The 12705-nt window shown below is 42.6% G+C and overlaps 1 protein-coding gene across 2 annotated transcripts in view; it reads right to left on the reverse strand.

Annotated features, from left to right (window-relative positions):
• The window catches only part of LOC110538828 (glutamate receptor ionotropic, kainate 2), a 247678-nt gene extending 235574 nt beyond the window's left edge, over positions 1–12104 (reverse strand). The window contains exons 1-2 of one of the 2 annotated variants that reach the window (XM_036943381.1): positions 11932–12075; positions 8032–8413 (exon numbers count right to left, since the gene is read on the reverse strand). In XM_036943381.1, the coding sequence (XP_036799276.1) occupies positions 8032–8149 (118 nt within the window). In that variant the 5' untranslated portion in view covers positions 8150–8413; positions 11932–12075. Of the gene's footprint in view, positions 1–8031; positions 8414–11931 lie in introns of both variants that reach the window. The other variant, XM_036943390.1, reaches the window with a different exon arrangement.
• Between the last annotated feature and the right edge of the window lie 601 nt (positions 12105–12705).

Raw genomic sequence — 12705 nt, forward strand, 5'->3', positions numbered from 1 at the left:
CAGTAATCAGATCTCAACCCAAATGAATATTTATGGGAGATTCTGGTTGCTTGGCTACCCAGACTCCTTGCTCTGGCCAAACGCTACGCCACGCCCATGGACATTCATTTCTTCTCCACAATGCGTCTGGATCTGAGTACCTCCTCGATCATTTCTAGGCTGTCTGATTGGTCCCAGAAACCGATGGGTGGGGCCAGAGCCAGAACACACATGGATAAAGCGGTGTTTTCGAAAATTCCCTAACCCTAATTCATCATTGGCTTTGATTCTCTGATTGGTTAGAGATGATCCAAATGCTGATGAAATTATTTTGTACAAGCCTCATTTTGACATCACCACAAATGACTTAAATGATGGCAGTCTCAGATTGAAGTATGTAGTAAACATAGAGCAGCGGAAGAATTAAGTTTAAGTCATCAGGCAAAGATTCTGGAGCGGCGCCTGGGACAGCATTTTCCACCGCCATTAATAAAACACCAAATTATAAACATTCTTGTGGTAGAATGGTGTCGCAGACACTTGTAGAATCTATGCCAAGGCCCATTGAAGTTGTTATTGTGGCTAGTGGTGGTCCAACAACCCTATTAAGATACTTTATTTGAGCATTTACCTGTATATGGCTTTCTCTTTCTCGTCCTCTATTTCTGTCTCTCTCTCTCTCTTCAACAATAGTATTCAGTAGTCCATATGTTGAATCAATGAAGCTAGTTGACCTGAAACAACATGCTAGCTACAGTACATACACAGCATAATAAAGAGCAGAATCACAGTTATAAATCAGGACACTATCATGCCACTATGTTCTTTGTCAAGTAAATATTCAAACAATCCTCCCACAACAGCACCTCATCCTGCAGCGTGGCGGAGTGAATTTCATTTCACCTCCTACCTGATTATAGTTTCTGTATAAGCCCCTCTTTTGACAGAGTCTGCTTCACACCTCCGAGCCACATAACCCATCAAGTGAGAACAGTTGGAGAGCTCATTTACTGGCAGATGTGAAATGGCCATGTGGGCTTTTATAATCACTCATATCTCCATCTCCCACTTCATATCTGTATATTCATATATACAGTATATATATGCGTGTGCATGTGTGTGTGTGTGTGTGTGTGTGTGTGTGTGTGTGTGTGTGTGTGTGTGTGTGTGTGTGTGTGTGTGTGTCCAAACAATTCTCCCCTCCTAACGATAGCTCTAAACTGTAAACAGATCATCTGAACACATTAGCCAGGCGTTCAATAGAGACTGGTTCTGCCAATCACCTCCATTTCATACCTAACCACTAACTCTCCCCCGCTCCGCTCAATGATCCGCTTAGCCACGCATCTAAGTAGCTCGCAATTCTCTGCCGCAAATCTTCTTATTTACAAATTATTTGAGGGGAGAGGAAGGAGGGCGGTGGAGGGATCTATTGTTCTGTGTGTGTAGTGTCAGGCTTTTCTGTGTTATTGACAGGCTCTTTTTCCTGAAAGCATTTAGAAAGTTGTTGTGTGAAGGACCGGGAGTATTTATCATTTTAGTCTGCTGTACATACTCATTAGATACTAAACTGCTGACTTCCCCTCCATACATACAACACTATGACCAACACACCTGACCTTACCTTCGCTCAGTTTATCAGAGCTTCCAGAGGTTATACCCTATTGATGAACACACAGTAGAGGCTGACTGGAACAGACGAGCGATACATATCCTCCTATTCTAAATCAATCAAGCCTCCAGGAGGACTGTGCAAAGCGCATCTGTCTAGATAACGGTATACAGGCAACATATAGACAGCAATTCTAGATATGGATACTGACATGATGTCTTTTGGGAGATAAAAAAAAACAATCAGATTGTTATTCTTGATTAACACAATGTCCACAGCCAAAAGCTGAAGGGGTGGGCCCTGCCTGCCTGCCTGCCTGCCTGCCTGCCTGCCTGCCTGCATACCTGCCTGCCTGCATACCTGCCTGCCTGCCTGCCTGCCTGCATACCTGCCTGCTTGCTTGCCAGCTGCCGACGTCTCTACCTCCACCAGGCTCCAGTCTTTATCCCAGAAACAGTGATAGAACGTGATGATATATATATATATAAATATATACACTACCGTTCAAAAGTTTGGGGTCACTTAGAAATGTCCTTGTTTTTGAAAGAAAAGCACATTTTTTGTCCATTAAAATAACATCAAATTGATCAGAAATACAGTGTAGACATTGTTAGTGTTGTAAATGACTATTGTATCTGGAAAGAGCAGATTTTTTTATGGAATATCTACATAGGCGTACAGAGGCCCATTATCAGCAACCATCACTCCTGTGTTCCAATGGCACGTTGTGTTAGCTAATCCAAGTTTATCATTTTAAAAGGCTAATTGATCATTAGAAAATCCTTTTACAATTATGTTAGCACAGCTGAAAACTGTCGTGCTGATTAAATAAGCAATACAACTGGACTTCTTTAGACAAGTTGAGTATCTGGAGCATTAGCATTTGTGGGTTTGATTACAGGCTCAAAATTACCCTTTGCCTTGATGACATCTTTGCAAACTCTTGCTATTCTCTCAACTAGCTTCATGAGTTAGTCACCTGGAATGTATTTCAATGAACATGTGTGCCTTGTTATAAGTTAATTTGTGGAATTTCTTTCCTTCTTAATGTGTTTGAGCCAAATAGTTGTGCTGTGACAAGGCAGGGTGGTAATCAGAAGATAGCCCTATTTGGTAAAAGACCAAGTCCATATTATGGCAAGAACAGCTCAAATAAGAAAAGACAAATGACAGTCCATCACCACATTAAGACATGAAGGTCAGTCAATTCGGAAAATTTCAAAAACTTTTAAAGTTTCTTCAAGTGCAGTCACAAAAATCATCAAGCAATATGATGAAACTGGCTCTCATGAGGACTGCCACAGGAAAGGAAGACCCAGAGTTACCTCTGCTGCAGAAGAAAAGTTCAATAGATTTAACTGCACCTCAGATTGCAGCCCAAACAAATGCTTCACAGAGTTCAAGTAACAGACACATCTCAACATCAACTGTTCAGAGGAGATTGTGTGAATTAGGCCTTCATGGTTGAATTGCTGCATTGAAACCACTACTAAAGGACATCAATAATAATAAGATACTTGCTTGGGCCAAGAAACCCAAGCAATGGACATTAGACTGGGGGAAATCTGTCCTTTGGTCTGATGAGTCCAAATGTGAGGTTTTTGGTTCCAACTGCTGTGTGTTTGTGAGACACAGAGTAGGTGAATGGATGCTCTCCGAGTAGGTGAATGGATGCTCTCCGCATGTGTGGTTCCCACCGTGAAGCATGGAGGAGGAGGTGTGATGGTGTGGGAGTGCTTTGCTGGTGACACTGTCTGTGATTTATTTAGAATTCAATGAACACTTAAACAGCATGCATACCACAGCGTTCTGCAGCGATATGCCATCTCATCTGGTTTGCACTTAATGGGACTATCATTTGTTTTTCAACAGGACAATAACCCACAACACACCTCCAGGCTGTGTAAAGGCTATTTGACCAAGAAGGAGAGTGATGGAGTGCTGTTTCAGATGACCTGGCCTTCACAATCACGCGACCTCAACACAATGGAGATGGTTTGGGATGAGTTGCACCGCAGAGTAAAGGAAAAGCAGCCAACAAGTGTCCAGCATATGAGGGAACTCCTTCAAGGCTGTTGGAAAAGCATTCCTCATGAAGCTGGTTGAGAGAATGCCAAGAGTGGGCAAAGCTGTCATCAAAGCAAAGGGTGGCTACTTTGAAGAATCTAAAATCTAAAATATAGTTTGATTTGTTTAACACTTTTTTGGTTACTACATGATTCCATTTGTGTTATTTCATAGTGTTGATGTCTTAACTATTATTCTACAATGTAGAACATAGTAAAAATAAAGAAAAACCCTTGAATGAGAAGGTGTGTCCAAACGTTTGACTGGTACTGTATATATTACAGTATAATAGAAGCACATAATTAGTATTATTAACATAAACATTGAATGCTACTATTCTTCCAAATTGTCTTACATGTCTTTCCATTCCATTTACTCCATTCCAGCCATTATTATGAGCCGTCCTCCCCTCAGCAGCCTCCGCTGATGTTAGCTGTATACTGCGTTGTGTCCTCAAAAAGGATAACTCTGTCCTATAACCCTAACGACGTGTAAAGCAGGATAACACCGTCTTTAAACAGAGCAGGGAGACCTTTCACAACTGCAGCCAAAAGAAAGCTGCTCCTTTAACAAGCATTCCACTAAACGTGTGTTTCTGCTCTAGTAGAATAAAGCAGTGTTCATACACCGGCGTGAGGAGGCGCTTTCTGCTGTCAGTGGTGCTGAAACTTTCCCTCTGGGCCTGCAACGTATAGCCGGCGTGGCCGTCCTAGCGAGGCATATAAGGGGTAGTTTGAAGATTATAACTTTGTGAACACAAGTGTAAGTGTATAGAAAGCGTATCTTCAGACAGAAAGATTATCCGGGGGCACACACAGAGATGGATTACCAGGGGGGAGGAGGGGAGAGTGTGGTTGAAGCACAGACGATATGGAGGACTTAATGCTTCCCGACAACTCTCCCCGTTCTACTGTTAGTGAGACAGCGCTGTCAGATTGACGCGTGGTAGCAGCAGAGGCCCAGCTTGTTGCCATAGTGGCAGCTTGTGCGGATGCTGTGTGCATTTCAATCAGGGCCTCCGTGCATGTGTGTGTGTGTGTGTGTGTGTGTGTGTGTGTGTGTGTGTGTGTGTGTGTGTGTGTGTGTGTGTGTGTGTGTGTGTGTGTGTTTCTGAAAAACTGACAGGCTACAGTTACAGTGGACGGGTGAATACAGTGTGATGTATAATTCCTTAGAGGGATAAAGTAAATGACAGAAATCACATGAACGACTGTGAAGCAGTGAGCGTGTACAGATAATTGTATACGGTGGCTTGCGAAAGTATTGACCCCCTTAGCATTTTTCCTATTTTGTGGATTTACAACCTGGAATTAAAATAGATTTTGGGGGGGGGGGGTGAGTATCATTTGATTACACAACATGCCTACCACTTTGAAGATGCAAAATATTTTTGGGGGTGAAACAAACAAGAAATAAGCCAAAAAAACTGAAAACTTGAGCGTGCATAACTATTCACCCCCCAAAGTCTATACTTTGCAGAGACACCTTTTGCAGCAATTACAGCTGCAAGTCTCTTGGGGTGTGTCTCTATAAGCTTGGCACATCTAGCCACTGGGATTTTTGCCTATTCTTCATTTAAATGTTTCCCCTTAAACCACCAGAGTGTTGCTTTAGCAGTATGCTTAGGGTCATTGTCCTGCTGGAAGGTGAACCTCCGTCCCAGTCTCAAATCTCTTGAAGACTGAAACAGGTTTCCCTCAAGAATTTCCCTGTATTTAGCGCCATCCATCATTCCTTAAATTCTGACCAGTTTCCCAGGCACTGACGAAGAAAAACATACCCACAGCATGATGCTGCCACCACCATGCTTCACTGTGGGGATGTTGTTCTCGGTGTGATGAGAGGTGTTGGGTTTGAAAATGGCCAAAAAGCTCAAATTCAGTCTCATCTAACCAGAGTACCATCTTCCATATGTTTGGGGAATCTCCCACATGCCTTTTGGCAAACACCCAACATGTTTGCTTATTCTTTTCTTTTTTTCTTTTTTTTCTGGCCACTCTTCTGTAAAACCCAGCTCTGTGGAGTGTACGGCATAAAGTAGTCCTATGGACAGATACTCCAATCTCCGCTATAGAGCTTTGCAGCTCCTTCAGGGATATCTTTGGTCTCTTTGTTGCCTCTCTGATTAATGCCCTCCTTGCCTGGTCTGTGAGTTTTGGTGGGCGGTCCTCTCTTGGCAGGTTTGTTGTGATGCCATTTTCTTTCCATTTTTTAAATAATGGATGTAATGGTGCTCCATGGGATGTTCAAAGTTTCGGATGTTTTTTTATAACCCAATCCTGATCTGTACTTCTCCACAACTTTTGTCCCTGACCTGTTTGGAGAGCTCCTTGGTCTTCATGATGCCGTTTGCTTGGTGGGCCTTTCAGAACAGGTGTGTGTATATATATATATATATATATATATATATATATACTGAGATCATGTGACATATCATGTGATGCTTAGATTGCACACAGGTGGACTTTATTTATCTAATTACGTGACTTCTGAAGGTAATTGTTTGCACCAGATCTTATTTGGGGGCTTCATAGCAAAGGGGGTGAATACATATGCACCACCAGTTTTCCGTTTTTTATTTTTTTTTAAATACATTTTTGAAACAAGTTGTAACCGGCCTAGCGTCGTCCGGGTTAGGGAGGGTTTGGCCGGTAGGGATATCCTTGTCTCATCGCGCACCAGCGACTCCTGTGGCGGGCCAGGCGCAGTGCGCGCTAACCAAGGTTGCCATGTGCACGGTGTTTCCTCCGACACATTGGTGCAGCTGGCTTCCGGGTTGGATGCGCGCTGTGTTAAGAAGCAGTGCGGCTTGGTTGGGTTGTGTATCGGAGGACGCATGACTTTCAACCTTCGTCTCTCCCGAGCCTGTATGGGAGTTGTAGCGATAAGACAAGATAGTAGCTACTAAAACAATTGGATACCACGAAATTGGGGAGAAAAAAATAACAAATAAAAAAATTACAGGTTGTAATGCAACAAAATAGGAAAATTTCCAAGAAGGGGTGAATAATTTGCAAGACACTGTATGTACAGTTACTGTGCCCCCTGAAAACTGCTGATCACATTTTCTACCCTTTTACACGTGCGTTCTTTAGAACAGTGAAGGCCTTCAGGGCTACGCAAGTGCACAAGGTAGCCTATATACATGTGCAATACTATACACTGATAGCCTACCCTATGTTTTTCTATAGGCCTATACAGAGTCTTGCCTTGGAGTCGACCTTTGGAAGAGATGTGCTCAGTTAGAACAATGCATTTCTTTAAATGGTTGCTAATAGTAACGTGTCAGGACTCACAGCGTACAATGAAAGGCAAGATCAAACACAAGCATGTATCCTTTGCGTCACGCTGCTGGCTGTCACCATCATTAATGGCTGTGTTCAATGGTTGCGTAGGCATTGACAGCACTGCACTCATATTCAACTACATGGCTTGGTTGGTTAGGGTTCTTTCTGTTCATAATCGGCCAAATCATACTTCGAGAAATGGACGTGTAAATATACATTTCAATGGATGGGGGATTTGGCGCTAAACCTGAGTTTCGCGCGCATTTCGTCAATCAGGATTCATCCTTATTTTGATTGTGTCTATAACAAGAATGGGTCTTGTGTTGATGTCGGCCATGAATAGGCCTACATGATCCAAATATCTATGTAACTAACATTAATGTGAGGTAATGATCAACAAGGGCGCCACATTGTTGCCAACTGTTGCAAGATTTTTGACTACATGCTCTCTCTCATTCTCATTCTCTCTCTCGCTCTCTCTCTCTCTCACACACACACACACACACACACACACACTAGGTTTATTATGCAAACTTAGAAATATCAGCACCATGGCAACAAGTTCCACCAATAATTTATTCTCCAACATAAATGATTCACCAACAACCCGGCACATGGTATGAAGACATAATCGGACACTGCTATTTGGAAATGTTGTTTTTCCTCCATCGCATATTTGAAACAAGGTCCACAAATGATGATCAAATCCAGCTATGCGAGGATAATTGTAGGCTATATATGTTTATATATGGACTGCAGTTGTACTAGTCTGCTGTCGGATTATTCTGCATGGAAATGATGTCATGCATAAAGGTTTCGAGGACAAAATAGATAAGGCAATGTCCCTAGACAGCTGTGAGGGGTAGCAGTCATTGAGGGGATGTGGCTCCGGGGCGCACGAGCTCACTCTAAAAAGTCTGGGACAAGAGGACCCGTGGGGTCACGGCAACACGTCCACTAGGAAGTATACAAGACAACTATGGCGCCAAGCCATGATATGGCTACAGTTACAGAGTTAGTGAAGAGCTAGGCTACTACATCAAGACAGTAAGAATGTTTAACAGAGAAAGAAAATAACAATCTTACCAAATCTTAAAACGTGTGGCATCCCGCGAGAATATCCCACACATAGTAATAGCAGCAGTAGAAGCCTGACGGTGCACCTGAATCTCGCTTTACTTATGAGCGGGGAGGTAATCTTCATGGTGTCTGTGTGATGCCACAGTATTTATTCCCTGGATCGGTAGATTCCCCCGAAATGTTTCTTTTGACGTTAAGCAGGGTGACGGCCCACGCGCAAGATCACGGCATGGTCAGTCAGGGAGAAGGTATCAGTCGTTTCCCCAGATCCATTAGCAAGCGCTGCGTGTCCAGCTCACTGCGCCAAGAAACAACCTTCCCACTCAGCTAACGGTGGGGCATCCATGTTAGTCTGGGCAAATCCGGGAGAAATCCATTCACGGGCGGTCTGAAAGAGAGATGGACATGAAAAGAGGGAGAAGGGGGTTTTGAGTTGCCCAGTCAAAATCCCGTCTCTAGAGACGAACGCTGGCGCGCTGGCAGAATTGCAGCAGGCTAGCGAGCCTAAACCTTCCAGGCAGTCTCAGCTGTCTGAAGCTAGCATTCTGCTGCACTGCCGCACAGCATCTGACGTCGAGCCAAGATTAGTGTGAGCGCGAGAGAGACTGGGTATATTTCGCAGGTGCTGCCGAACACACATCGCTTCCGATCCATATCTGACATCGAAATGGCAATCTTTCCCCGGGTGTCTCATGCTGGCACCCGGTACTCTCGCTATGTTATTCACGGTTTTGCTCGGTTCATTCAATGGCCGTGGCTGCTGCCAGTGGACTGGTGCCATGCCCGAGCGGTTTTAAAATCAATCTTTGATGTTAAAAAGATTGCCTCTCTAGATCGGAATTGCTCAGCCTTGGAGTCGTGTGAGAGGTTTGTGAACCAAAACTGTCACAAGTCCAATTTTGATGAATAGCCTATTGCTGAGCTGATCATTTATTTCACCGAGCTATGCTGTCACTGAGAAAGACGTGCTTTTCGATTGTCTAGTTCTGCTAGTTTTGGCATTATACACTCTTAGAAAAAAGGTTCAGAATAGAACCAAAAAGTGTTATATTTCTTGCTTCATATATGTCACCCCTAAAGATTATATTTAGAACCCTTTTATAGGGTTCTATTATCAGAACCACAGGGGTTCTTCTTCACTGAACCACAATTGGTTCCATATAGGGTTCTATATGGAACTAATTTCGCTTCTATATAGAACCTTTGGGGGTGCCATATATGATGGAAGCATAGCACCCTTTTTGGTTCTATCCAGAACCTTCTTTTCTAGGAGTGTACTGTTAGACAATTGTCAATAACATGGGCTGAAGATTATAGCATTGTAGAACTTTCATTTAAAAATGTATATTCGAAGTTGTGAAATAGATTTATTCTCAGCTCATGTAATTAAAACGTTATACAGCCAATATCAAAGTAGGCTTGTTGTTCAATTACTTGTGAAGTTATACAATTAGAATGCCATGATTTTTTTGTCATCAATTAACTTCAAATTTCAAGAATCTGTGTTCTGTTTCATAGGCCTAAGTCTAGGAATATGATTACATATTACAATTATATTGTCTTGAGTCGTTAAGTCGTTAAGCAGAGTCTTTAAGATATAGATAACACCTAAAAAACACTTTAACATTGTGTTTGTCATACAATCTAAACCCCAGGACCATAAAGGGTACGACATCACGTTGGAAACGGACAGGACTAGCCTATTCTACACACAGTCCAAAAGTACAGGGAACAGTTATTAAAGATGCATTACACTTGGATGTCATGTTTATCTCTAAAAGCATAATACTGTTTCATTCATGTATATGTATTAATTATATAGATATTAATCATTAGCATATTATTTGTGTCATTAGGTCTATACAGTAGATGCAATATATTTGTGTTCCTTTTCACTAAACCCACGCCAGGTGTAGTTGTATTCACCTTCACTGGCCATATCTGTAGGATTGTGCAGCGTGGATTTCAGCACCATGGACAGCGTCGCGGTAACCTTCGAACACTACTCGAATTAGACCTAACTTTACATATAGCCCAACCAGTGTTTGGTTGAGGATAATATTAATGTTTCTTTGTCTTTCTTTTTTTCACTTTGAAAATTCAGAGTTGCATATAGCCTCTGCCGTCATTTAATTAACAGCTCCCGAGAGCATTCGACAAGTATTTCCGAACAGGAGAGCTGCTTGCGTCTGCGTTTCAAGCCGCCCGTGAAATATACGAGGGGCTGTGAAGCACCTTTATTGCAGTCAGTGTTTGAGACTGCTGCACGAGAACCCGGGTGGATTTTCGATGGTGTAGCCTCCAATGGCGTCACTAATATTTTCAAGTCATGCAAATTGACTCAATCAGCTTGACTGAAAGTAAGACAAACGCCTACTTAATAACTCCTTTCTTTCTCCGTTTGACAAACCGACCCATTATCTGTTTTTCCAAAGACTGGTGTGATCGGATTCATTCTCTTTTGTTAAGCCATATGATGTCTCGTTTAATTCCTTGTGTAACTTGCACATATAGTTAGGTATTTAAATGTTGACTTAAACCCCGAAAGAAAGTGTTTTTTCACTCTCCCTCAATAATAAATAATACAAATGTGCCGAGATGACCCAGTGAAAAGACAACGGTCGACAGGGATTTATGGTGATTCAAATGTAATTAACCTATAGTGCCTAGGTGTCATAAAATGTACATTTAATGGGGTGACGGATATGGATAAATGCTTCCGAGGTATTTTTGAGGATAAACGCAGTGACTTTTAACTGTTTACTTGTTTATAAAGAAACAATATACGCCTCGTTTCTCTTTAAACTAACCCGTTCCAATATATATATTTTTCCATCTAGTTTTGGAATACCATTCAGCTGACCGAGTATGAGGAAATTACGCATGGGATCCATGAAGATAAATACAATTACACTGAAATGTTTTGTATTTTTTTCTTCGGCCATTACTAAATGAAAACATTGTCAATGTCATATTTTAACTTTTGTAGGCTAAGTCAAATGCTTTAAAACGTTATACACATAAAGCCAGTGGCGCGCAATGAGCGAATCAGTTGGCACGGATGCCATTTGTAAACGCAAACTATTTCAGCAGAGATTCTTATACATATCCCAGTTTAACGACCAGCCTTTACTGGTTACTTTGTAAGAGCTTTCCAAATAGCACTTTGGGCATCATCGGTGCTGTTTTATGGCACTGTGCAATTAACCATCTACCATCTGATCATGAACTTGATTTAATGCTGTGGTGCGCGCGGGTTATGTGCTCATCAGCTGTGGAATTTACATGCGTAGCCAGTCGGTTCCTTTCCACCCAGCTTGATTACACATTATATATGGATCATTCATAAAGCGGATAACTTCAACGCCACTGTCAGCCAAGATTTGTACGGTATACATTTAATGACCCCATTAATGTATTTTCAACCCCACGACATTGTATGCATCAGCAACGAGAGGAGGGACTCGAGAGGGGACACGCATTTTAAATAGGAGTCGAAGGAAGACATACAAGTATCTACAGGGTTTTGTCCTATTAACTAACAAGTCGTAACCTTTTAAGACATTTTCATTGTTTCTACTGGCAGAGGTGCGCAGAGCGCACATTGACACGACGCGCCGCATTCCCAAAATATAAATACAGCATTCAACTTCAAGTAGACTAGTGTAAATGAACCTGTGTAGATCGGGAGGCTTAGTGTGATGTATAATCGTCACGTTTTGTGTAATTTCTTCGATAAAAGAGACGAGGTGGATAGCTTAATTCTCTCACTTCTGTCTCACCTGTAAAATCCAACATACTAGGCATTCGAACCTTACACGCCCAAGCAGAGGGGAGTACAAGCTGTTAAATTGCACAAATAACGGAAAGACAATCATAAAAATTTAAAAAGGATGCGACGCTTACCTTCGAATAGAATGAGCTGAGAAAGTAGTTGATTTGTTCCGATAGAGAGACGAGCCAGATCGGTTCCTTCAGACTCGCGTCTTGCTGCGCTCCGCTCCGGCCGTGGGGAAGACACGCCTCCTGTTGGTCGAAAAAACACACTGCTTAAAGCAACAGGGGACCTGCACAACGACCGATGGATGGACCCGACCCAGCGCCCGGTGGATCTCCAAGTCGAGGTGAGGTGGGGAGACCTGTAGCATGGGGAACAGGGGAATCAATGAATTAATGATTTCATCCATACAACTGAATTCAACTTCTATGCAAAACTGTGTGTGAGGATTTATTTGAGCTTTAATTGATCAAATGGAAAAACAATACGAGGATGGTGCGTATCAAAATGTTAAGCCCCTGGGAGTGCCATGTAGGACAAGGGTAATGGGAGTGCCATGTAGGACAAGTGTAATGGGAGTGCCATGTAGGACAAGTGTAATGGGAGTGACAGATGGGAGTGCCATGTAGGACAAGTGTAATGGGAGTGACAGATGGGAGTGCCATGTAGGACAAGTGTAATGGGAGTGACAGATGGGAGTGTCATGTAGGACAAGTGTAATGGGAGTGACAGATGGGAGTGCCATGTAGGACAAGTGTAATGGGAGTGACAGATGGGAGTGCCATGTAGGACAAGTGTAATGGGAGTGACAGATGGGAGTGCCATGTAGGACAAGTGTAATGGGAGTGACAGATGGGAGTGCCATGTAGGACAAGTGTAATGGGAGTGACAGATGGGAGTGC

Source organism: Oncorhynchus mykiss, chromosome 2 (genome assembly GCF_013265735.2).
Source record: "Oncorhynchus mykiss isolate Arlee chromosome 2, USDA_OmykA_1.1, whole genome shotgun sequence".
Classification (NCBI taxonomy): domain Eukaryota; kingdom Metazoa; phylum Chordata; class Actinopteri; order Salmoniformes; family Salmonidae; genus Oncorhynchus; species Oncorhynchus mykiss.